Below are 27,827 nucleotides of genomic sequence, written 5' to 3'. Positions count from 1 at the left end.
GTCGCCGAGTCTATTTTAAGACAGACAAGTCTGTCTTTCACCTCCCTTCGAATGTGACAGCGGATGAGGCTTGCTTCACGCTGCACGTCGTCACGGATGTTGTATCTATTGAAGCATGGGCCCTCTTCATTGTAATTCTCCTTCAGAGCGTCAATTATGGGGTCGATTATCTAGCGAAACCCAGAATCATGAATAAGACTGAAGGGTCTAGCATTGATTGTAACAAGCTCTGTGCATGCTTTTTTTAGCACATCTTTGTTCATTGTAATTTTTAAATAGTCATGACTCCTCTTTCCCGCTATTTGTCGAGGCGTTGATGAACTGGCTCGCTCCCATCCTGCAAGAAAAATAATTACGTATTTTGGCATAACTTTTCATGATTTTTTTTAATGAGGAAATGCAAAAAATGCTTCTATTATTTTCATACTATTTGCAGAAATTAAGTTGGGCTATCGAAAGGCATGAATTAAGTCGTAAGTTTAGTCTTGAATTCCGGATGCATAGAAAACTGATCGTAATGACACTCCTAAAAGAGTAAGTGCTTCATTTTTTAATTATCTCCTAACCTGTCGTCGTAATCCAAACAAAAGTTCGCCATAGAAAAGAAGACGGAAAATTAATGTGACCCCAGGAGAAACCGTGGAACAATCACACTTGATCACTTCCAAGCACCTTCACACCAGATCACCAGATTCATATTGGAGGAACTTATAAATAGAAGAAAAAATTAGGGGAATAACCATAGTATATTATGTTCTGTGTTTTGAGTATCTGTGTGTGCCATTCTATATTTAAGGGTTTTCTAAGTTAAAATTATTTATTCCATCGTTTTATTGAGGTTTCCGCCGGATATAACTCCGTTGGCAAAGTTGCCCCAGTTCCAGAGAATCTTTGCGAACTATATTTTCAATTATTTTAACGTATAAACTTTTACTTGGTTGTAATTTTTTCACACATTTAGAAAGTAGAGACCAAGAGTAATGGTTGAAAATGGCTTTAAATCATTGTCGTACATGAACTTACAAGAATGCAGTTGAAAAAGAAAAAAAGTGGCAAAGTTGTCCCGGTTTACGGTACGCATATTGTTTTTCTATTATGCCGTATTTGACGGCAATTCCGGCACCTCACCATATATTGTGCAGCTAATATCAGACAGAGGTTAGATTTAAATAAATGCTTGTGAGAAGCAACCTATTACCCTGCGAAAGTTTGGTGAACAGTGTAACGGCAGGGAAAATTTGTAATAAAAAACTTGAAAGAATATTAGCTGCGTTGCTGGAAATAGAGGAACCAAAATTGAAGGCTAGTGTTTTGAAATGAGTAATTTTTTTTACTTTTCCACAAAATCGTAAAAATGTCTGTTGTCAACTACTGTATATTACTTAATCGTACTCAAAATCAGTTACGCTTTAATTAAATTTATCCAGTCGACTAAATATGGTGGGTTTGCCCCAAAATTTTTGCCCCTTTTCCGACGCTAACAAATTTTATTTAAGGTATAAACTTGATTTGTATAAGTTTTTAAAAGTAGTTGCACAAAAATTATAAAATGCTATCGCTATATACACTTTTATGCTATAAAATGCTATGCTTCGCTATCATAAACTGCGATAAGCAACGGAGGAATACCCAACCAACCGGAATAAGCTCAAATAAGAGTGAAGACACCAAAGGTGCATACGTTATGTCCTCAATGAATGCCAACAAATTAATTTTTTAGAATTTTCGCGAGAAATGTTCTCGGCAAGTAATCCACTTTGTAGCATGATATGACTGGTATGTCAAAATTATCGATGCTATTCAATAAAGAAGTAAAATGTATGAAAGTTATTGTTTTAATATAGTTACAAAGGAGCAAATAATCTACCAAAACATTATGCCATTATCATCGTAAAAATGACAGATATTGATGACTTTTATTAGCATTGGGGAAAGTCGCCGTCGTATATAACAAAGTGAATGATTTCACAGTAAACTATCTCACGTCATTGGGTCCTATAACTTATCGTTTGGAAATCCCAAGTAGAGACCTTAAAATTCTTAATGAGGCGCTGATTTCGAATTTATATCCCGAAATTTGTCAAGTTACACTCCTAAGATTTAGCAAATGAAAGTAAAAAGTAAACATTTACCTTGATTACCGCGGTGCAGGTGTCTATTTTATATCTGAAAATTTGGCAGCTTCATCGAAGGTGAAATATTGTGGTATGAAATCCAGCGCAGGTCTTCCCATGATGAAAACACTTGACAACAGAAGCAACTCGCCATGTCACTTGTATAATTTCGTTGCACTTCTCAACTGGACACTCACACGCACACGTCTGTCAGCTTTCAGATCTGGCGCAAGACTATTTTTAAAATGCTACCTTCACAGCAATCGTTATTGCATAGCATGTTTGGTTAGAGGAGAAGCCCGAGCAGGGCTCGGGTTGCATATTTCCTCCCAGGGACCCGAGACCGAGCAGAGCTCGGGCTGTCGGATTAAATTACTTAAAAAATATTCCGTGGGATTTTCTCGGTCCCAAACAATGTAACCTATTCATTTACCTGTCTGTCCTTCTTATATCGATGGTGCTGCCATTTAGCGGCTTCTAAATGCACTTTTTCGGATTAGGAAAGACTCAACAGTTTTCGCTCTACGGGGCCGTGAGTTCTTAGCTTGCGTTGCACGAACGTTACCTTCCATAAAAGTGTCCAATATCAATTCTCATACATGGTTTATGTTTCGCCTTCTCCTATCCGTAGCCGCTCACTTCTCGCGTTGGAAACCCCAACCCTCTCCCACATTGTTTTATCCTTCCCTTGCGCTCTCCTTATAACCCCTTGGATATTCCCCCTCATTATCCCCAGACGCCACAGACTCTTGACCACTTCAATTATCTCTTTAACTATGTCTTCACCCGATGCCCAAACCTTCTCAAACCCTTTCTTGACCCTTTCTTTATGAGTAGACAACCCCAGCATGTGCCGTATAATCCCTCAATAGAGTCCCAAAAACGGACGTTCTCCCGCCCCTTCCCTTTTTCTCCCGCGAGGAATTCCCCAGCTTGCTCCCTCATTTGAGTGGCCAATGACCTTTCCTTCTCTTTCCCTCTTTCCTAGAATTTTGATAGATTTATTTATTTATTTAATCCAAAAACAGCACGAGGCCAATAGGGTAGTTTCCTTCATCAAAGAAAACGAAATGCAATGATTGCGATTCCTTACCTACCATTAGTGTATTCATAAGATACAAATTATTTGGTTTTAGAAATCCCAGTTTAGACGAATGGCAACGGTCAATTTTAACCCCATTTGAAAAAGGCCAGATTGGCGCCAATGCGATTCCGCTCCACGTGACGTCACAGGGACCTAGTTTCTATACGAATAGATAGGAGTTTTACATCGTCTGAGGTTACCAATGCATGCATGAGGCACAGAGCTCAGGGAAACATGTCTTAATAATCACCTATTAAAACTACCTAAGGTCGGAAAGTTTCCTTCGTTTGATAAGGTATTAATAATCCTTATTTAAGCCAAGCGCTACCGGCTAGTAGGGTACTCAGCTACCTGCTAGCAGCCTGCGTCGTATCAGCGCTCAAGCCTCGCCCCAAGGTCACCTCACAAGGCGCCAGGGGGGACAAGAACGACGTCACACGGACTTTTTCCCATCATTCCTACTTAGCCGTCGCGTTTTCGCGCGCTTGAAATTTTTCACTTTTCGTTTGATCGCGAAAAATAGATATCGTCATTTAAAAATCTAAAAGTGTGAAATTCGTACTCCAGGATAATAATCTTTCGATTTAGGCAAAAAAAATAATAGGAAACCGCCCTATTACAGAGGACTACAAAGAAAAACGGAAGGGGCGGGAGAACGTCCGTTTTCGGGACTCTATTGAGGGATTATACGGCAAATGATGGGATTGTCTACTCATAAAGAAAGGGGCAAGGAATTGCTGGTAAATGTTCTTCCTCTCCAGCCCCTCTTCGCCTTTGAGTGAGTGAGATGTATGATCCGAAACTATATTCCACTGTATGGCACGAAACTATGGTGCCTCTTCGGATCGCCATTTCTTTCAGTAGAGGGCCATTTCGGGTTTGAGGAGCTTTCGTGCCATCCTATATAGTGCAATTTCGGTTTAGTGCCTTAAAGTGGCAGCGCACAGTGGGCGGAAATCGGAAAAAGCCGGACAAAATTACAAAATAGCTTTTATTGAGTTATAGACTTGAACCTTCCCAGGTATGCTCAAAAATGATTAAAATTTATAGATATGTACTTTATTTGGCATTGATCCTACCCGTTACAGTGATACAGAGGCTCAAACGTGAGCAAATTTCCATAAAAACGCCCGTCTTCAATTTTCTCTGAAAATCTTCCAAAGTAAGTAGATTGTGAAGTTATGGATGGATTCTTGCGGAATAAAAGACCACATAATCTGTTGGCATAGGGTTTTTTCTTTAATTTCCCGTAATCTTAAAGAATATTAGCGATAAATTCTTTCCCTGCAGTTTCAAAATGGCGGATACTGTTTTTCAACAAAGTTTTACATTTAGGTAGAGTTTCAAATGGGTTATCGGCAAATTCACGCGGAGTAACTTATATGAGAGCATTCTTTGAAGATTTCTTGAAGTGTTTATGCAGTTATCTTTGAAATAAGTTTGCGTCGCCGGAAATCACATTGATTTTTCGATCGCGCGGCAGGGTTCGTCTCCGCGCGACGGGAGTTGGATTGGCTGCGACGCGGTAAGGTTATTGAAGCTGAATGGGTTTTAACGCTCAGCATTCACCGTACTTAGAGACTAATGTGCATTTCACCACACATTTTAATTCTTTAGTGGTGGCTAAGCAGTCTATTATTCCCGATACTGTGTAATTCAGTAGTACTTGAAGGTTTACTTCACATAAGGTCTCAGTTAATTCCTTCGTTATAAGCTGCCTTTTTTGCGTGCGCTATTCTGTCATAGCTGGGATTCAATTCGTGTCCATACCTCAGAGCTATCCTACGGAAAGACCGATATTGACTCTTAGTCAACTCAGAGGCAAAAATTCAAATCATCAATGACAGTGCCTCTTCGACTGTCATCTCAGTGTGGACCTTTCAACTTGTCCTCCACTTTGAAAGAACTCTGTTAGCCTGAGTAGGGGTCGTAGTTGTTATTTCTAAAATAAGCTGAGCTGCTGCAGTATCTCCCTTCTCTCTCAAACTCACAGATGCCGCCAGAGCAAGCAGAGCATTAATTTTTCTTCAACGTGATCTAACACATGAGGTGCGAAATTATTTTTTAGTCGCCCGGGAGTGCCTGGCAAATAAAATATGAATTTTGTACCATAAATCTAAAGGGGGAATTTTATTTAATCAATCAATTTGAGAGGAATAGATTTTTACAAAAATTCAATACCAACCGGCTGTCATTGAAGTATCGGGAAAGTGATGCATAACAATTTCTGGAAATATTATGGATTCAGCGAACCAATTTTTGTGTCGACATAAAATTCGTTCATTGTTTCGAGAACTCTCTGCCCACTTCTTAAGGTATGGCCATGACATGCGTTTTGTCAGGAAGTCATTGAGAAATTTCATAGCATCAGGGTCTTGTCTTAAATTCAGCCTCCGCGTTAAATAATGCAGCAAATATTTTTTTTCTGAGTGAGTGATATTTTTCCCAATTTCAAAATTATTTTATAGATATCCAATCATGTAATAATGTGAGGGGACATTTTCTTTTGAATGGCAGAAGGAGCCTATGTAAATATTAAAAATAAACAATGAATTTGTGGACCCAATAGTTATCCAATGTCCTAATGAGTACACGGGAAGAACGCGTGGTAAATGTGTAGCAGACATCAGTAATCTATAAGTCAAATTAGAACTGAGAGTATGATGCATATTTTTAAAAAGCTAGATGTTCCCGTGGAAATACCCCGTTAAGACGGTCAAAGGCTCCGCTCCGCGGTGTCATAAACGACCGTTTTCGCGGTAGAATCCTGGGGATCAGGTATCGGAGAGTAAAGAAGGTATAAGAGTCTCAGCTGGTGTCTTTCTGGTAGGTCTTTTTGTATGAGTCTCAGGAAAACAATTCACTTTTTCGAGGTTTGAACGCTTTTAATAGAAGCATGGTCTTCGATCGTATCCAAAGAAAACGAAATGAACTTCAATGAAACGTGTACTAACCTCGGCTGAAAAACCTCCACTGTCTTCACCATAGACCATTTGAGAATCCGTGTCTTGAAGCAAAATATAAAAACGGTGAATGCTGAGCGTTAAAACCCATTCAGCTTCAATAACCTTACCGCGTCGCAGCCAATCCAACTCCCGTCGCGCGGAGACGAACCCTGCCGCGCGATCGAAAAATCAATGTGATTTCCGGCGACGCAAACTTATTTCAAAGATAACTGCATAAACACTTCAATAAATCTTCAAAGAATGCTCTCATATAAGTTACTCCGCGTGAATTTGCCGATAACCCATTTGAAACTCTACCTAAATGTAAAACTTTGTTGAAAAACAGTATCCGCCATTTTGAAACTGCAGGGACAGAATTTATCGCTAATATTCTTTAAGATTACGAGAAATTAAAGAAAAAACCCTATGCCAACAGATTATGTGGTCTTTTATTCCGCAAGAATCCATCCATAACTTCACAATCTACTTACTTAGGAAGATTTTCAGAGAAAATTGAAGACGGGCGTTTTTATGGAAATTTGCTCACGTTTGAGCCTCTGTATCTCAGTAACGGGTGGGATCTATGTCAAATGAAGTACATATCTATAAATTTTAATCATTTTTGAGTATACCTGGGAAGTTTCAAGTTTATAACTCAAAAAAAGCCATTTTGTAATTTTGTTCGGCTTTTTCCGATTTCCGCCCACTGTGCAGCGGTCCGAAACTATTGACATTTCGTGCTTTAAAAAGCTTTTTCGTATCGGATCACATCCCTGGCCCTAACATGACCAACTTTTCAAAACCACGCGCGATCTCGTTTTTCCTCGAAAATCTTTGAATTTATCCAAGTGGTAGTGCGTTGGTATGATTTTAATGGAATAAAAAACGCAACATTTCTTTGACCTGGTGCTTTTCCTATACTTTCGATGACTTTTGAAGATTTTGGCTCGCATCTGTCTGGTTTTACAATGCGAAATGGCTGACCCGTTTTTCACGTGAAATTTGACCTAAAGTAGACATTATCTTTCGTTTACGAAAAATATAACTCGAAAAATTTGAACCGCAATATAAAGTAGAGATTTATACAGAGTAATAACTAGAAATCTTGGGAGAAAAACGTTATAGACGAAGGGATTTTTCAGTCGCGCGTCAAGGCTGAGCTACACGCCGCGGGACCCTGAGGCTCGGTAACTGAGGCCGATTTTTCAAGTTTAAAAAAATTTATTTGCGAAAATCGTCATTTAAAGCGCGGAATGTCGTCTTCATTGACCTAAAACACTAAACTGAGGATGTTAAAAAGGATTATGTATAGATCGACTTGACCATTTAACGCATTAGTCGAGTGAAAATACTAATGATTGGATATTTTTCGGAACAATCCCACGCATACGAAATATGACTCGGGTATTAAAGTAAAGTGAAGATATTGAGTTGGTGTGCTTGAGAGAGAAAAATGAACTGTTTCCGCCAAAGGCAACAACCGATACCCTTTTTCCCTTTCCACCTTCGCCTAGGTGAGTCGCGCGGAAAGGGGAGTTTTCATATCACAAGGCATCTTTTAGACTTTTTTATTACTGCGTCCATGGTCCTATAAGGACCGGGACTACGTCCGTATGATGTTATATTCATTTGTTGCGTTTAGTTTCTTTCTTGAACTCAAAAAAATAGGAGTTTTTAAGGTTGATTAAATGACGTGAGAAGTATAGAATTTTTTTTGGCTCTACAAAACTAAAGCTAAGTTCTATAGTTCGTTCGATTTGTCCACTTGAATTCCATGAAGATTCAAGATCCATAAAAATCGTTGATATAATTTTTAATAAAAATTCCAAAGGTTCCGAAATATTGCAATCTTTGCTCAGTCACACATGTGCGTAGCAAAAGGCAATTATCTGCAGGCAGTAATATTTTAACATGTAGACATCAAAACCTGCTGGCTGAGCATGTAGAATAATTGGTTTTTCTGCTTGCGAATTTGAAAGGGCCAATTAATATTATGTGATTCATGTACGAGGTATGTAATTTTTATTATAACTGTGAAAATGTCTACACTCAGGGCTCTCCCTTGTTGTTTGAATACATATATGACTTAAATGTCGACATATTACTTGGGGTTAATTAATTCCAAGTGTGCCTATGGAACTATTGAAGAGACATTAATTTTCATTCATCTCCAACTACATACGTCTGACATCAACCATCAACGATCCTCATTATATTTTCCCTCTTACATTAGGCTAGACATTCATCATAGAAAATTTGAGTAGAATATATTGTAGTATGCATAGCTGTATTGCCTGGTTCAGAAATTATCATACTCAACTCGACTCGATACTCGCGAGTAATTTTCACCTTGACTCGAGATCTAAAAGTGCTACTTACACATCCCTAAATATGTCATCGCACTACTTTGTCAGCCAGGTTAACAGGTACCTAGGAATAGAACGATGCATTACCACATAGCTGATGAAGTTGTGGTAACAACTAAATAATACACTGTACTTTTCATGCTTAGCATACATTTATGACTTTGGTACTCATATTAATTATAATATAATATATATATTTTCTAATCAGATGTTCCTGCACTAGGGATATGAGGTATTTTAGGGGAGGATATGGTGTTCATTCAAATCAACCAGAAAATGCAGGTTGGTAATGTTTTATATTATTTAAGAAATAAAATATATTTACATATGTACAAAATGTTGGAATTCAAGAAAATAAACATCACTTTTGAACAATGAATCATACGTGAAATACTATATCTCGGCATCAGTGGAATGCAATGGAATGCATTGCAAACAGGTTTTCTGCTTTTTTTCAACTTTCACTTCCAAGGGGCATCATAAATACAGACATTATTTTGTGGCTGGGCCATGTAACAGCTTAAATCAGGGTGTCCAAGTATGAATGGCCCGATTTCAAAAGAACGGGGACGTTTCAAATCACAGTTCAAAAAGAAAAGGAAAAGAATTTTTTATGTTGGAAGGTTGATCTGAAGCAAAATTTAAAATTCCTCATTCAGCCAATCTCTCATTAGTTTAAAATACAAACGCAAAATTTGCACCCACTTTTCATGAGTTGGTGACATCAATAGAATTTTGCTTCACACAATTTGAAGAGAACTCTTTTCGCTAACTATGTACTATTATTCCTTTCTTCTTTGAGGAAAGAAATAAGAGTATTTAGTATTGGGCAGTGAAGGGAAAATTATTTAAAAACACATAATGAGACCAATGGCAATTACCCTGTCTAATCTGTAAATAATTTGAATTACAAATTACTCATAGGAAAAGTAGTCGCTAGGATTACAATTACTTTTAATTTTGCTGCATGGTGCAGTCAATATTTTCTCAAACGGAGTATTAACGTGAAAACCAGATTTTTAATTATCATTTGATGCCATTGCATAAAATAATGATTGAAATGTTTGATTCAGGGACGTCGGGCATAAATAAATGTTTCCTACCAATTATTTACACTTTTGGATGAGGTTAATGAATGAGGTTAACTACCATTTGATAAGAGCACATTCAAATTCTCACTTTTGATTACTCAACTCATGAGCTTTGGAACAGATTGCATTTGAAAATTTCATTTTTTAAATGCATCAATTAACAGTAAAAATTACGAGAAAGATATGATTGTTAAGAGCAATTCAATTCCTTTTGCTTCTTTACATCACATCGCTGATTGTGAGTAACAATGAAACAGCTGAGGCCCAGCATCAGCAGTTCATCGCAATCAACAATAGAGGGAAAATGGTCAATAATGTGCGTTTTATCAAAATAACTCTGAATAATGGAATGATTTCCTAAAGCCATGAAAACCCCCTATCAACCATGAGATTTCAGTATTTTTCTGGAAGGGAAACATTTGAAATCAGGTACGTTTATCTTATTGGGACACCTAAAAATTTTTAATCCAACTGTTTAAGAGTCTGCCAGCCAGTCTATTTGCCCAAGAGGTACGTGAGAAGAATGCCTTGGTCAGATCTATTGGAAAGGTGTCTTTTTAGTTATTGGAAAAATTAAATATTTCTCCCCTAGCTGAATGGAATGTAGCTGGACTTTCATTTTGATGACAAAAGTATTAGATGTGTAGATAAAAAAAATTAGCTTCAACTCATAAATACTGGAAATTTTACATGATCAGAGTAAAATTGTATAAATAAGTTAAAAAAATATCCTTGGCGTTCTCGTTGTGTGTCAGTTTAAAGGGCTGAAATGTGGAGCGTATCACTTGATTACCGTCCGTTGGGGAAGTGAGGAACTTTGGAAAGGACGGAATCTTCTTCCGCCTCATTCACGCGTGTTAAGGCATTACAGCAGTCAGGGATTTAAAAAAATTAACATGTTAAAATAGGTGGACTTAAAATTACACTCTGAATAAAATCTTCTCTATAAAAATTAAAACACATTCTAAAAAAATAATTAATTTGTCCATATTCACAAGTCTTTGGCTGGGCCAGCAATTCCGCAGGCAAGCTGTGCCACTCAAATTGTCAAACCGCATCAAATGTCTGGCATTTCATGCCCCGATGCTCGGCTATCACTGTCCGAAAGAAACTAGATAACGTTCACTTTTTGCCTCTCACTATATCACCGCACTTCTTCCGGCAGTCTTCTTGTTTCTGCTCGACCATCAGTCTGCGTGAAATTATTAGGTGGACCTGTAAATCCTTCCGATCATCATGCGCACCACACGAGCAATCTTGCTCTCCTCTCGGCGAGCTTCTGCCTGCAACCTCTCCTTCTCCAGGTTCCATTCGTCCTTGATCTTCAAGTTGTCGGGTCCCCACAGGCTGCTTGGTTTGAAGCCTGCCTTCAGAGTCTGTGAAAGGATCAGAATTTGGGTTCAAAGTGAATTAGTTGTTTCTCCCAGTATTGAGACTAACTAATAGAATGGAATATAAGTAAGCTAAATTTTTCCCTTTTTGAAACGTTCATTCACAAATCCATGCCATCATGGGAAGCCATGCGTCACAGTATGAAAATACGTAACAAAAAATGGAGAAAAAAGAAAAATGTTTACGATGGATTTGCAAAAAAAATAAAACACAACTGAAACACCAACAAATTGAGAGGTAGGTCTGAACCAAGAAGAGAAGTAGGCCAACCAAAAGCCATTTCATCATATTTCCATTGATGCATTGAGTACAGTGAAAGAGATATTTAAAAAAAATTTCATTCTGTGATAAATTACAAGTAAACCTGAAATCATAGATGCTTATAATTTCTTCAAAAATTCTACTGTCCTGTTATATTTATCACTAAAAACTGTCATATTTCAACGTTTTGAAAAAGTAATGTCAATGTGACAAAAATTCAATTATTTTTTAAAGCAAGTGTATTTCTAGTGATTTAGGCAGCGGAAGCAGTTTCACTGTCATTAGTACTTTTTTTAGCCCATGGAAATGCCTTGTATATTTCATTATTTTGATGATTTGAACCTTATCAATGCTCTCACTCACTTTTATCACATCATGCATTAGAAAGAAAGTGCATTTACCTCCCAAAGGGTGTCCTCACGATGTTTCCACATGGCGTACATAGCCCAGAGTGGTAGCTGAAGAACACCAATGATCAACAACAGCCAGCCAAATCCTGTAAAATGCAAGATCAATATTTTTAGTCATCTCTCTTTAAGTAAGGAAGAATTAATCACAAATTCATCTAAAAATATTGTCAAACTCAATCAAGGAACAAGCTTGCTCTAGTTTTATGGACATCATTTAAACTGTTTGATAATGTTTGATCCCATTTGCTGAAACTCAAATTTCGACAGGCCATCATGTAGCGGGAGTTGAAACTAAAGAAGCAAAATGTCCCTCCTCCACAGTCTTCATACTAGAATCAGCAATAATAAATATGCCAGCAGGTGTGTTTACCAATTTTATTTCATTGTCACTGGCGACGGAATTTAAAAAATGAAGAGACCCATATTTTTCAATCTGTTGCCTAATTGTAAAGGCACTGATGGCAATAAATGAAGAGCCTTCAATGAAAGGTTATCCCTGAAGGAGAGGAGTGGAAAGGAAATGTTCAAATGGCCGTAGAAATCTCCCACGGTTCGTCCACATTGCAAGTCAAAATTGTCACTGCGTTGGTGTGCGGGAAGGGGGAAAAATTCCCTGCTGGGACCAAACACCAACAACTTTTTGTGGAGCGAGAATCCTTAGTGGAGGTCCCTACAGCCCCCACAAAGGATCTTGTTGAGTACGTTTGTTGTGAGTGAATCTGTGTGTGAGTGTGTGTGTTTTGGGCTATTCTGGTTGAGAGGCTGAAAGTGTTTGGTCCCTGCCGTGAATTTCTCCCCCTTCCCGCACACCTACGCAGTGACAATTAAGAATTGCAAGGTGGACGAGCCGTGGGAGAATTATACGGCCATCCGAGGATTTCCTTCCTACAGTTCAGAGGCCGTAGAAACTCAACCCCCATTTTTGCACCTGAAGGAGCGGTTGAACCAGAACTCCAATCATGTCCCCAACTCATTTTATTCATTTACAACATTCAAGCAAATTACTAAATGATGAAGATTTTTTTTACACCTTCAATTACTTTTCCTGTCCATCTGAATCCTTATTTATTTTAATGAAACTGAAATTTTTACTCTGAGAGAACAAGAGCCCATTGACTTTTTGAATTAGATTTCAATGATGTACATTACTTTATTTCTTGGAGTGAATAATGGGATTCATATCATGTGTCTAAGGTCAGTGCTGGATTTGCTGATTAAAGGGGGAGTCACCCTCCATAATTTTTGGTAGTATGTATTAAAAAAATGATAATTATTAAGGGGGTGCTCCAATGAAAGATTCACCAAAAAGTATTTTTAATTATGTAATTGATAAACATGTTATAACCACATCAGACCTCAGACGCATTGTGGTCGTGAGGTATTGCATGCCTCCATGGTGACACTGTGAGTTATGAACTACCAACTCTCAAAATAAAACTCTATCTCAAAATAATGACCCTAATCCACCCTTATCCATGATGCGTTGCCAACTTACCGATGGCGATATCCGGGTACACGTATGCACCGTATCTGAGTGGTTCGAGGGTGATGATTGTGTAGACGAGGATGATGATGAGGAAGAGAGGTGTGAGGATGCCCCAACACAGCCTCCAGTACGGGCCCACCTTGAAGCCAAGCATGAACTCCACGTCGTGGCAGAAGTTCTGGACACCTGGAATGTCAATTGCCACGCATGATTAGGGACATCAAAAGACGAGCGAAAACGTACATAAATTGTGTGCGTAAATACTCACAAATTCAATTGGTGTGTTTTTGGATTAGTGCATAAACTTTGAATTTTAAAACGTAAGGTGTATTTAACAGTGCAAAGAAACATCTCAAATTTTGTACGCTTTTGTTGAAACATCTTTTGATTATCACAGGCATGTGGAATGTGCAAACATGGTTTCCTAAGACAATTCCATCTCTCTAAGTTATGGCATATCACTGATGTGGTACATATTTCTGTTCCAACCTCTCACCAAAACACCAGTTCTCACCTTCCATTCAGTCAAAAGCCTTGATTCTATTATCAAGTTTTCCATTCAATTCCAGTGATAGATCAAATATTCACTGAAAAATAGCCACAGGAATCGTAGTTTTTCAAGGATTTATCTGCTGATTCATTTATTAGTACAATTTATAGAAGTCCCATTGTTGGAAATAATTGGAGTTTTGAACGTTGAAGGGAAATTGAAAGTGTTTGAAAGAGGTGTGTGATCCAGAAAACGATTGCTTGTACCATTGTATGGGTCCCTATATGTATAGCCATCGCGGGAACTATCAGTCAGGGAGACAGTGGATTCGGGGGTCCCAGGGCGGGCCCCGCAAAGGATACGCTCTCGAGGACCGGGAACCAAGTCTGAGACTTATATGCCCGTGCCACTCGAGAGGGGGAGGACAGAGGAAGGAAAAAGGAAGGGAGGCATCGCCGCGATGAGAGCCCGACAACACCTCCAGGGGAAGGATAGGAAAGGAAGGGAGGGGACGAGGAATCCCACACCGTCACAAAGGCGGGCGGGCCCTACTAGCAGCGAAACCAAGCGAAAGCAATTAATGTTCTAACAATCTTGGAGGATCATTCTATGAGGAAGAATGATCCAACGATCAAATCGTTGGATAGTCAGGGAGACAGCAAAATTAACCATGTGATTTAGGCAGAAGAATACCAAGAACCTGCATATATATGTACATGGCTTCTACAAGTGAAATCTGCATGCCTGATGTCATCATCGAGCTAACTTACACTCATCTACCACAGAGGATGAACTTCAGACATAAATTTAACTCTTTGCTTACCATAAATCCATGCAATGGCGACAATTTCACAAACTGCCAGGATGAAAATGATGAAGGAGCCGGCAAAGTAGTCCACAAGATTCAGGATGTATTGTCCACCCTATGAGAAAGAGACACTTTTTTGAGTGCGTTTCATTTATTTATGACTTATCACTGATCGGCTAATTTCCAGAATAGCCTTTCCTGGTTTTTGTGTATCAAAAATTTACATGCAATCCATAGCTAAATCAGATATTTTTTACATAATAGAATACTTTCATTTTATCTAAATTTATTTTGTCTAATATTAAGGTTGGTTAATGGATGACTTGAACTTCTATCAATGCTTCTTAAATGTTTTTGTTTTATGTATGACTCAGGGCTGAAATTTGCAGACTTGAGAATGAATAAAATTGTATTTGAATGGAGCCAGAGGACCATTATGTGCAGTCATATTGTAGATTGCATACCTAGCAGAGATGCATGCATTGGTGATTAAAAGCTATCCCATACATAACTACTTGTATCCAGTGTTTGTCCCAATCCTTAATCTCCCTGATTAAATATTTATCAACATTGATAATTGATTGATGGCATGATAAATTGAAAAAAAATAATCCTTGTTGATTCCATTCACATACAATACCTAGAATCCAAGCTCTGCGGTGATAATGAATACATACTTAAATTTTTAGTTTGATTCTCTGGTTTTGGGAATGCTCAATGCTAGATTTGTAATTCTATCTCTCTTTTTCTTGGTGAAAACAGTCTTCACTAATAGGCACCATAAAAGTTTCAATGAATCAGACGCATGTCTGGGTGTTTAATACTTTAAATTTTCTACATTAATGTGATAGTAAGAGAAATATGCATGCACTCACAGGCGTTATGTACACAAGGCCAGCAATGAATCCCATGGTGCACATTCCCACAGCCACCATCCACTGCCTCGTGTTCGGAAACTGATCCCTGAGCACCGTTATCAAGGCACCAACCAACGGCACTGCGCTCCCCACCCCAAGCGTGAACAACATCAGGAAGAATAATACTGAGAAAACCTGCAGAAAAAAAAGGAGAACAATATTAATGGCAAGAATGAAACATGCATGCAAATGACAATGAACTAGCCATCGGCATGCCTCATTGCAGACAAGTCCAAGAGCACGCATAAGAGCTAAAATTCCACTTGGGAAGAACCAATTGGTATTTGGGCCCCCGACCTCTCATAATTTCCTCCAGCTGTTCTACTACTTGAACCGCCAAGTTAGATTCTTCCTCTGTGAATTTTTGTTAATTTCATAGGACAAGATGTTTTCAGTCCCAATGCTAAAGCCAAAAGTTAGAGCAGTAGGATCATCCACTGAGAAATTATTCAAGGACCATTCTCAGACTAGCCAGCAGCTTCCTTCCACAGGATTACCCACGAATGTAGTACAGAGTGCAAAAACTATAGAGAGGAAATTCCATTTTCCTCTGTGGAATTTTCACACTTTTAATATGAAGTGGTAGGAATTAATATGGCATTGGAGTTATGCTCAGCAATAAATGTTGGATAATTGCAGTGATTGGAAACTCACCTGAGGAACATATTGGAACTTGGCAATTGCGTCCGGGTACGAAATAAATGCAAGACCTGCGCCTCCTTTGACGACTTGGGAGATGTCTGTGGCTCCCGACTCGTAGGCCAAGTTCCCAAGGATGGAGAAGATGGTGAATCCAGCAAGCAAGCTCGTGAATGTGTCCATTGCGGTCACAATAATGGCATCCCTGGAATCATCAAGTGATTCATTGACATTGTTTCAAACGTGCGTTAATGGGAAAGAGAAAGTAAAGGAAATCCCAAAGGAAAGGGAGCCAAGTAATATCATTCATCATTTTTAAATGTATAAGATATCAATTTCATATCACCCAAATCACTTTTATCCCTACATCCCTAAGAAATTATAAAAGAGAAAAATGCTTAAATATTGCATGGATGTTTTAATTTGATAAGGCTATGTGTACTGTTACCAATAAAATATGAACTGGTGATGAAATAAATAGTATCAGCCAAACTTTGGCTTGTTGATATTGTACCAAAGCAGTTGTCAGAAATTGATGACAAAAGATTTCTTCTTTTTGATAAAATTTAAAGTGTCACCAATTGATGCCCATACTACATCAAGATGACTGTAACTGGTAAATATCACTTTGATGAATAATGAGTTATTTTTGGGCATGTAAGAGATATAATTAGTGATTTCTTTTTGACTATAAAGCAATAGAAAAGGATATAAACCAGACCTGGTACAAGGCATTCCAGATCTGATATTTTTAGATCAGAAATTTGTGATCAGTCATAAACAAATAAAGCTTTATTGGCCACTGATTATGTATTGAATATCGTGTATCACCATTAATTTCATATCATGAGGTCTTCGGTTCTCTTACCTGTGGACATTATGCTTGAATGGATTGTAGGACGAGTAGGTGACAATGGTTCCAAACGACACTCCCAGTGAGAAGAAAGACTGAGTCACAGCTGCATACCACACCTACAAAGAATAATTAGGCCATTAAAAAAGTAATTATTTTTACTACTTACATGCATGGGATCAAAATCTATATGAAATAGATACTGTGATGAAGCATCAGTTTATATTTTTCCCAAAGACTTATATGACTTTCTAAACATATATAAATACCCCCAAGTAACTAGTACCCCCAAGGGTTTATTTTTACTGTGTACATAAAAAATATACCCAAAATAAAACCTGAAGTTTGACCTGATTCATCGAGTAAAGCTAGACCACAGACTAATGTTGGAGGACTTGGAATTGACGAGAGGGAAACAGGAATGTTTACCGACACAAGATTCATCATGAAGAAAGAAAGCAAGAGAAGACAGGAAAGATCACCTCTTTCCAAGCCTAATTACGTAGGCCCTGCTTCTCAGTTGGCTCAAATTAAGGATACAAACCCCTTATGAATCCCTTTAGAATAAGATTGAAAACAAAGATGAATGTTAAGGAATGTAAACAATTATAGTATTCGTTGATAATATTGCGAACAAAGCTACATTAGTATGCAATGGAATCGTAATCATCATAAAGTTTTGGTCATAATATTTTGTCGTGTATTTTCATACACAGTGACACACACGTGCATATGCATACGATAATATTATGAATCTGAATGTAACTCACCTTGGGGTTGAGCAGCTCACTGAACTTGGGCTTGATGAAGAAAGAGATTCCCTCCCAGGCACCCGGCAGCGTGCAACCACGAATCAGCAGCGTGATCAGCACTATGTACGGGAATATAGCCATGAAGTAGGCAGCCTTCCCAGAGCTCTGCACTCCCTTGATCAGCAGCAGACAGATTGCCAGCCAAGCAAACAGAAGGCAAAGCGTAAGCCTCCACTCCGGTGCACCGATCCCATTATCAATGCCATCCTCTGTCTCCTGAAGCACGTATTTCCTGCATGAAGAAGAATCAGTCGTTAGTTGAAATAGAGCACAAATGTGGGTAGTTTTGGAGGTTTCGGAATTTGAAAGACATTTAATCTGCATATTAGCATTTATTATTGCTTCATTTTATTATCCCTGAACTGTCTAGAACTATTTAGAACTGACAATCAGTATAACATCTGATGTGAGCCATGGATGACTTCCAAAACAGTTTCAAACCTTACAAATTTGATTGCTTATTTTTAAAGTGCTGCATGCATGTCTTCGTGTTTTAAACTGGGGGACTACATGTTGGGGAGGGACCCCAGGCCATCCTATTCATGCTTGATTTACGTTGCGACTTAAGGTGCAGTTTTAATCTGCTTTCATAAATGCATGCAGCACAGGAATTAGTATAGAGCAATCCATTTTTTTCTCAATATTTGCAGTCACGAGGAATAGCTCTTTGAAGTGTAAACTTGGATTGGTTATTTCATCATGAATATAAATTGTAGCCCTAATTAAGGCTTTCATTAAAGTCAGATCACTCTGCCACCAGCAAAATGAGCGTCAACATTGGGAAATCCATTTATGAGTGCACGGAGTGACTGTATGTGTATCTAGTCGACAAGTGGAGTATCCTCCATAGTAATATTCGTGGATTTAAATTTTAGCACTGTTCATCAATGGCCGATACTTACAAGAAATAGAGTTCTGAGGAGCTCCTTGAGCCACTGATGTTTCTGCTGACTGTAATTTCTGGAATGTCCGTTAGGTTATCAACGGAATACTTTTCATTCAGGAGGGTGCTGTTGGGCAACAATTCTTGGCTGTTTTTCACCGAGTCAAAGCAGTTGTCCCACTCTGGTCGACACTTGGCCCACGGCAATTCCGATTGGAACGACGCCGCAAAGTAGAACACAGTCAGGCCCATGAGGGAACAGTAATATGTCACCACACAAATGATGGACACTATCTGCCCATATCCAATACCTGAAAGAAAATAAATATCATTGTAGAACTATTGTTTGATACTTATTGTGCATTCAAAATTTTCACCATAAGAGCAATTATCTAACAGTACGGGAAGGTCCATTGTTCAGGCTTAGACCTGTTCTCTTGAGAAGAATTTGTGTGGTTTATCAACAGTTCAGGGTGGGTTCAATGGTCCTTAGTCCTCATTTCATTACCGCCTGTATCAGGTGCAAATGAATAGACAAGACTTCTTTTTGATATGTAAGAGGCAACACCTGGTGATTCCCATTTTAGATGAAAATGATACCCATATAAGTGGTAAATATCAATTTAGTGGTAAAAAGTACTATCATTTTCGGCTCGTTATAAGTGATTTGACTGTTATGTGAATAAGTGATACAGAGGTATTAATTCCCAAACTTTACCTTTTCTTTGGGTGTTTGGTGGATCTTGAATCGACTGATGTCAGATTTTTATCCCCTATGCCATTTTAGCTTTTTTTGAACGAATTACAAGGGTGACAGAGCCAGAGAGCTGCTTGGAGGGATTTTTGTTTAGAAATGGACAGTTAAATACACCGAAGATGAAGTTCACAAAAAAAAATTTGCCTGGCCGGCAATTGGGAGTTCGAATACCAGTTGAGCTAAATATAATTCATGGTGAACTTCGTCCTTGTTTCGTTAGAGGTCCCTCGTTCCATGATCGGTGCAATGAATGGACAAATGAAAAACTCACCCTTCATGGCGGGCACCACTTCCCATATCTTGACGGACCCCCGGCTGGAGAATTGCCCGATGGAGAGCTCCATGTAGTAGAGGGGTTTGCCCACGATGAACAGCACGATGAGGTACGGGATGAGGAAGGCGCCACCCCCGTTCTCGTACGCCGTGAAAGGGAAGCGCCACACGTTGCCCAGACCCACGGACATGGCGATGCACGAGAGCAGGAACTCGGTCTGGTTGGACCACTGCTGGCGGCCAGAGCCGTCCGTCTCGTCCACCACGGCACCCACCGCCACGGCGCCGCCGCCGTTGCGGGTGCCGCCGTTCACCGCGCTCAGCTTACCCTCGGGGCCGCTGTCGAAACCAGGGTTCGCCACACCCAGCTCCTGCACCCACACACACAGAGAATGGAAGAAATGCGATCAGTAACACTGCCTTTTTCACGGATTTCTTTTTAATCTTTTTCAACGACCATTGCGTTGAATCAATAAGTGTGCATTAAGCCTTTTTAATAATTCACTGCGGACTTTTTGGGTTGAGCACCGGTTTATGCGGTCCATTATATCAGGAGTCTGAGAATTGGGGTCTGTCATTTCCCCAGCTTTAAGTAGATAGGGTAATTTTTTTAATTAGGCAGGGACAAATATTTTTGCCAAATGAATAAAATATGTGAGAAGATAGGTGCTGCTGGTCAATTTGTCGGCGGTGGTGTCCTCAAATTGCCCAGTGGCAACTATTTCCTTACTTATTTAGTTACATACGCAAAACTTTTTCGGTTAACTAACAGACGTGTTCATACAAAGAGTGAACGTGAAGAGTGAGTAAAAATTCAGTCTCTTACATAAATATTTATGAAGTAAGTGTCGTAATGAATATATAATAACTATAAACTAAGAATTTAATAAGAGCTCCATTATCTATTGAGATAAAGATTGTAAAATATAGAGATTCGCATTTTCCGTTCGCCGACCCGACGCGACGCCTGCTTCTCGAACTATTCGCAAAGGAAAGTCATGGATAGTAAACCTTTCACAGATAAGTTAATGACGTCACGATCTTATGCCTCCGCTTCTCAGCTACTCTTGCGTGTGGGCCTCGCGTGGTTCATTGTTGTCTACCCTCTTTAGTGAGCGATTCTTTCCTTCAGTGAATAATTGTTATCCCTGAACGAACGAATGAACCTGATTTCTAATGACGTCAGCGACTCTTAATAATCGGGCGGCCTCATCAGTGCGTTCTTATTTGAAACATACGAGAGGAAGGAAGATTTTTCTCCCATCCTAACTGATCCCTCCCTCATCTACCAACTTCGTTCAATGAATTGTGTGATTTCAGACATGATTGAACAACCCCACCTCTACTCCCGCAAGTGCTGTGCTAGGAGTCGTTGGAATGACCAACCTCTCCACCGGCTCAAAGTTCGAGCAATTTTTGAGTTAACATTGAGCCACTTCGTTTTCGTCTTAACTTACACCCTACCCTTCCATATTTTAATCGACTGCGATGTGGATTCCGAGAGACGATCATATTATTGCCGCGAATCGAATGCGTTGCATTTGGAAACGCAGTTCGGAGGCAATTTGTAAGCTCGCCGAAAGCAATGGATGCGTGCATTGTGCTGCTGACATGGGCAGACTCCGGACAACATGGGTTGGAAGGGATGCGAAGCGAATTGGGGGGGGGGGGGGAGTTGAGTCGGGAGTCGCTTAGTGCCAAGCAGTGGGGGAGATTATAATGGCAAACAAAACCTCCCAGCCAAAATGTCTGCTCGCCGATCAGACCAAGATTGAAGCACTACCGAGAATCTACGTATACTGACAGGTGCAATATTCATTTGAACACAACGAAGTCTTTCTTTGGGAATTGGGTTGGAGTGGTGGCTAGAGAGTTGTCTTCTTACCCAGTGGGCCCGAGTTCAAACCCCAGCGGTAGCAGAGACTGCCCGATACCTGATTGAGTACTTCGTAGAGGGGACACAACACTCCGTCCGTCGGATGGGACGTTAAAGCCTTTGTCCCCTTGGCGCCTTTCTTTAAGAGCACGCTAATGCCGACGCCGGGTTTCTCTCCCACCCTCCTTACGATACAAATGACTGTAGCTGTCAGACGCCTCCTGTTGCATACCATATCATTAGTTGTTATTCTAGTAAATTAAATGCGAGAGTCAACGATCTGAAGATGGACTTTAAGCGGCTATTCACTTTTAGTTTAAACTGAGCATGTACCCTTCCAATAAATTAATATTACAAAACACTCCGTGACCATTTGGTGTGCTCGCGGATCATCCAACTTTTAATTTCCATATGATATGAATTGATCGTTGCTTTGCTTGTCGCCAGCCTGTGATAATGGAGGCGATCGAAATGATGGTCTTGATAATCCGTTTTCAACCACGAGGGATTCCGCAGTAGTAAGACGAGTGGTTGGGAGTTGAGAAGGTTGGACTTTCCCCGCCATGTTGATGAGCGATTAAAAGCACAGATAATGGCCGACGATGAGCTGGGAATTCTGTTTCCTCACTTCCCGAGCGTGGCCAATCCGCGATTCGTGTAAGTGCTCATAAATTCGCTCCTTCGTTTCTCTTTTATTTTATTGCCGAAGTGTTTCCCTTTGTGAGGCTCCCATCCCTCACCTCGACACCCGCCCTACCACAGAATACAGCCCCCTAAAGAACTCACGCATCCTTCTCGTGAAGGTGAGTAGTCGATGTGATAGTAGTAGATTTTCGGGTTCCACCGCGTTGCTTGATGTCTGAAGACGACAGTTTCGCCGGCAATCCCACCAGCATCTTCATGTGGGGAAGTATAATGTTAATCGGCCGAACTTTAGCCAGCTAATGTTTTTCATATACCCTATAAGTTTTCAGATATTTATAGCCAAATCATTTCTTTTTAGTATTTAAGCAGCTTGACAAGTGATATACCCATTTTGGATCTACGTAATTTAACTGGTAGGTACTACGGTGATCAATAATGCGATTATATTTGTGCGTTTAAAAAAATCATCATCAGTGATATATTTACGACTCATAAGTGGTAAAAACAAAATGTGTAAAATTTTGTCAAAAATGCATCGTTGTGCTTCTTGTGATTCCTCTTTCTCGATAGCGACGGCCTTCGTCTTCCCCACCACCGATCCTGGAAGACGAGAATTTTCATTTTTCCACGCCCTCTCACGATTTCTTTGCAATTACTTTTTTTCATTTCTTTTCATTTCATTTCATTTCTTTTTTCTTTTCATTTTTTTACCGCCAGAGGGGCGCAGGATTTTTGCGGCGCAGTTCTTCCTCGCCCGAGTCTGAATTCACGCCGAAGTCGCTCTTTTCCTCAATATGCCCGCAATCACCCATTTCAATCCCGCCGTGCACTCCACCGAGGCGTATTCTCGCGACACAGCATGCCGGACGAAGCATTCGAAAGACATTTTATAATACAAAGGAAAATTGTGCGATTTGACAAAAACTTCAAAGAGTCACCAGAGAGGGTTACGCTGATTTTAAGTGAATTAAGCTGGGAACCGGTGGAGGCTCGGAGGTTACGTGCTAGGCTAAATAGCAAGGAAGAAAACATTATCTTTCGTGGAGAAGCTCGTATGTGATCATTAACGAGTATTGCTTCCTCTTTATTCCTTCGCGGTAAACCCTTTGCTAAACCCTAACACATACATATTTATATTAATGGCCAACCGTTAGCATTATATGCAAGTATATTGATGTCTTGAGCGTCATGGAGCACTCATATGACTTTCATGAATATGTACTTGCTAATTTTATTCTTGTAAGTTCATTTTAGAACCATGTAGTGTGTATGTGGGGAACCTATTGCATGCTGATGATTGATTACCCCCCGCCAAACACCATTTGGGTGGCTCGCAGGGTAATTTATACCTGCAGTGGGTTTTCCCGCTGGGTTTTTCGCGTTCGTCCGAAGCGAACTCGCTGGGATGCAGAAAGTCGACTCGTTGCGCGCACAGAAGGGGTGAGTTTTTTCCCCCCGCCGCGGTGGCATTTGGCGGGGGGTTGGGTTGGGTGGTATGGATCCCACCTCCTCCGACGAAGACAGATGAGCATCGCCGTTTAAAGGCATCGGGCCCTCTCATTGGTCGGCCGGCTTCTCTTTTCCTCGTGGCGCCTCCCTCGCCCTCGCTCGCGTTTTCCTCGTAGAGGTCGTTTACAGCGGACGCCAGCCAATCAGGAGCCAGCTTCATTTTGATACATGTAATACGAGGGGGGGATTTTCTCTTTTCCCTGGCGGTGCGTTCGCGAATATTTGGGTCATCGGCTGCCCTCCGCTCTCGCCTCGCGTCTTTCCGCACGACCACTTTCATAACGCCTCCACTTGTGTCTCGAGTATCCCGTGAGTAATCGGTTTTTTTCTGCTAAAATTCGCAGAATTCGCTGTCGTATTGAGAGCCTTCAAGAATGCATAGTTCCAAAATAGAGGCTACTTTACGAAAAAATCAGCTGTAAATTAAACAGTAGGGAGCGCTTATGGCTAGCGTAAGTCAACGGCGGAGTTCACGGAAAAAAACTGTGGGGTAAGTGGTTATAGTACGACGAAAGTTAGCATAAAGGGGTTTGCTCCATTTTGAATTAACCCGAAATCTTTCTGACGCGCTGTGTCGTAATTTTTTCATGCGATTTGCTCACGTGTTTTGATAAGTAAAACCGCGAATCGTGGAGTAAGACATCTCAGAATTAAAAATAACATGGATGCAACAATTTACTATAGATGAAATTAATTTTTGCTGGAGATGTGAGCCACGGGAAAGACAGCGAGGCAGAGGAGTAACGGCTAATCTCAATTTCTATACATTTTGTGTCGTAGAGAGCTGTTAGTCCATCAAAAGAAACGTGGATGAGTTAATGTTTTATATTAACGTCCCAGAGTCATTAACCTAATTTTCTTTTTAAGTTCCTTTATTTTTTTCGCTAAATATTGCTATAAACCGCCCCTAACATTTATATCTGTAAACATTGCGAGGAATTGATGCCTGAAGTTTGACGCTTCGCGGAAATTGTGCTCGCCGATTGGCGATTGTAGCTACGTCATTTCTCTCAGCGCCACCATCAGCTGATGCATCAAATGACGTCACGAGAGAAGCGATCGTTTGATGAGGGTAAATGTTTTGAATACGACTATTTTCATAAACCGCGCATTAAAATGTATTTATTGAAGTCGCTGACAGCAGAGCAATCCGCATAACTCGAGGAAATAAGGTGTAATTGAGGTTATTAACAATGATCACGTGGTCAAGAATGGCAATTTTTTTCCATGCTATTCCTCGCGAGAGCAAATACTCAATTGCAAATATTGATAGTAAATGCTCTGCAACTTGTCTAGGTCCATTCTCCGAGCTCATCGCCTCGTTGCAGACATATTTAAAATGCATTAAATGCTCCCAAAGAGGCCACAGAAATCGAGTTCTCTCTCCCATACTGGATCCACGCCTTCAAAAGGGATTTTGCAGACACTCGATGTTTACATTATACCGCCATTATAAACATCTCCACTTGTTCCCAAACTGGTTTGATTAGCATAATGACGTCAACAGGTTCATACTTATTCGGTCCATCGTGTCCAGAGAATTTTCAAGAGATTGCCCCTTAAGTGCTATGTGGAGGGTACAATAAGGACAGCACTCCGTCCGTCGCATGGGACGTTAAGCCGTGGTCCCGGTGGCGTCTTTTCTCAAGATAAGGCTATTGCCGACGCCGGGTTTCTCTCCACCCCTCTTTCCGCTTCAGCTCTCGGTCGCCTCCTCCAACATTCCATATCAACATTCCCATATTCTCATTTTAAACCTATTAAAAGAATGGGAAATATTATTTTGTTCGTCGTATTTAATCTTCACCTTCATTCTTCCGAATTATTTTGATAAATTGCCATTTCGGGTCAGAGTGTGACTAACCCAATTCCATAGCTGGACAGGTTCGCTTCCGCACTCGGAGTTCATCACATGTGAGCCTTCTTTCGTGACGTGCGGATAAGTTCCATTATTTTTGCACTTGAAAATTTCGCGACATTAGTGATGTCCGTTGAATTCGCGGTGACAATGAAAACTCAGCAATGTCACAAAAAAACCGGAAGTTACGACACCTTTGTTGGTATCGCATAGGAAGCCACTTGTTTTCCACGCCAGAGTTGAGGAATGCGGCGAATATTATTTCAGGGGCGATTTTTATTTTCGAAGGACTCCGCGTCGGAAAGTGCTTCCGCTTCGGAATAAAAATGACGAATACAATGCGTTCAAGCGTGCGCTTAATCTCATTATAGCTCGTAGCGGTGCGAATCTAGCGTTGAACAACGAGAACAATGTCAGCAGGTAATTGTGAGTGATTACAGAGCGAGTAAATACTTATGGCTCAGCTCGGATGTGATTGCTGGGAAGACAGCTTATTATTTTCTATTCTGCCACACAACACAACAGTAGTTGGAGTAGGCTCGGACTGTGATACTCCCTCCGTCGAAACGATGTGCAGCTGTCCTTGTAACATTTGTATCGTTCCCTGTTAGAAGAATAACATCATGATTTGCAATTCACTTTCAACCCAATTCTGTTGCGATAGTTGTTATATTTTGGTACGCATGAAAGACTCGAGGATAATGATAGAAAAATCGAATGACGACCTCAGCATCGTTCACACATTTTCGGTCGTAACCCAAGTCCGTACCGCGGTTGTCCTACACCATCGTCTGATGGCGCTTCGATTATCGAGATATCAGTAGTTCGCAACGCTGCCTCTTGACCGTGGTCAGCGCTGCTGGCGCGGCCGAAACCAGAAAAAAGGAAGTACGATAATAATGTGATCATTCCGAGACACATGGAACAAAAATGAATCAGGGAAAAAGCTTCAGCGTAGTGTAGGCGATTCTCAAGAAAGATATGTGAAGTTATTTGCAGTTTAATGGAATTTTTTGACCCGGGTCATTTATATTAGGACGAATTTCCAAATTTCGGCTCACGAGGTAACCACTGAGTTACCACGGGTGCGTGAATGCACGTTGGTTGGCTGTTACCGACTTCATATGGACAGGGCATTAGCCGCTTTCTCAACTTAGAAACTGATTTTTGGCAAAAATACCAAAGCCTATAAAATATTTACTGCGATGAAGGCTGAAAAATTAGCAAAGGCATAAGTAAAAGAAATTTCAAAAAAATACCCTGCGTACTTCGAACGAAGTATTAAAAAAATATAGCATTTAATGGTTTTCAATTTAAACTAACGTAATATCTTCGAAGTCATGATGACATGTATTTATTCCTTCCTGATTATTCTATGATACGTGAGAGTATCATTGAACAATTTGGCGTTTTCTAATCTCCGTCAACTTTAAATCTCAGTTCGAATTCCTGTCAAGGCAAATTATATTCCCTCTATGTAAATTTCACACTTTCAATGGAATTTCCGGAAACTCCGTAATGGAGCAATTCTGGTCAGTCCGCGGCTCCTTCTCCTTCAATTATAATCTCTGTGATGAATGCCGTAACGTGCTTCAACCTCGGCGGTACGTTGCTATGCGGCGCGCAGCAAGCGATTCCGTTGCTGCAGCATCCGAAACATACCACCGTGTGAAGCCAACAAAGCTGCGATGAGGAAAGAAGATGGATAGGACTTGTGATAGGGGCAGGGGTGAGTGTCCAATGGATCCGGGTTCTAATACCGGCGGTGGCGAGGGTTTTCAGTGACTGCTTGAGTGCTTTGTGTGCACTTCGTCCGGCGGATGGGACGTTATTCCGCGGTCTCCTTGGCGCCTTTCGTTAAGAGTAGACTAAGGTCGACAGTCGTTTGACAGAGTTGGCGCCCCAAATGAAGCGCTGCAGTCGACTGGAAGGCTCCAGACTAGGAGCTTCATCGTGATCGTCTTTTGTTTGGGCCCAGGTGTCGCCTCATACGCGAGGGCCCCTGGCTCGAGGCCAGTCGCAGGCAGTTTACGTCGCAGACGAAGACCCGAAGGCGGAGAAGACAAGAGTGCGAATCAAGTAAGTGACTCATTACTACAACCCTTTCTCCTTCACCTACGTCTCCTATCGATATTATTCCATAACGTAAGAACTCTCTCGCCCGTTCCGTTGATTTTTTGCGATTCTAGAAGATGACGTCCAATGTGTCGTTAGCCGCCGATAGAATGGCTTATTCAGTACACTCAGTGATTCAACCCAGAGGTTTGTTTGGATAGGTGAGGGTCGCCCCGGCGTAAAGCGAAAGGCGAGTGAATGCCGCATATAATGAGGGTAGTCGAGCCAGTTCTGTTCCCTAGG

The 27,827-nt window shown here is 40.5% G+C and overlaps 1 protein-coding gene across 3 annotated transcripts in view; it reads right to left on the bottom strand.

Annotated features, from left to right (window-relative positions):
- Window positions 1-8,786: 8,786 nt before the first annotated feature.
- LOC124173221 (sodium-dependent nutrient amino acid transporter 1-like) overlaps window positions 8,787-27,827 on the bottom strand; it is a 64,363-nt gene continuing 45,322 nt past the window's right edge. For all 3 annotated transcript variants that reach the window (XM_046552755.1, XM_046552761.1, XM_046552766.1), the window contains exons 3-12: window positions 19,580-19,952; window positions 18,571-18,862; window positions 17,627-17,900; window positions 16,872-16,975; window positions 16,019-16,208; window positions 15,323-15,499; window positions 14,463-14,562; window positions 13,159-13,335; window positions 11,655-11,749; window positions 8,787-10,976 (exon numbers count right to left, since the gene is read on the bottom strand). In XM_046552755.1, coding sequence (XP_046408711.1) covers window positions 10,806-10,976; window positions 11,655-11,749; window positions 13,159-13,335; window positions 14,463-14,562; window positions 15,323-15,499; window positions 16,019-16,208; window positions 16,872-16,975; window positions 17,627-17,900; window positions 18,571-18,862; window positions 19,580-19,952 — 1,953 coding nt within the window. In that variant the 3' untranslated portion in view covers window positions 8,787-10,805. The remainder of the gene's footprint in view (window positions 10,977-11,654; window positions 11,750-13,158; window positions 13,336-14,462; window positions 14,563-15,322; window positions 15,500-16,018; window positions 16,209-16,871; window positions 16,976-17,626; window positions 17,901-18,570; window positions 18,863-19,579; window positions 19,953-27,827) is intronic.

Source organism: Ischnura elegans, chromosome 1 (genome assembly GCF_921293095.1).
Source record: "Ischnura elegans chromosome 1, ioIscEleg1.1, whole genome shotgun sequence".
NCBI classification, from domain to species: Eukaryota; Metazoa; Arthropoda; class Insecta; order Odonata; family Coenagrionidae; genus Ischnura; species Ischnura elegans.
This window is presented reverse-complemented; position numbering and strand designations above follow the sequence as displayed.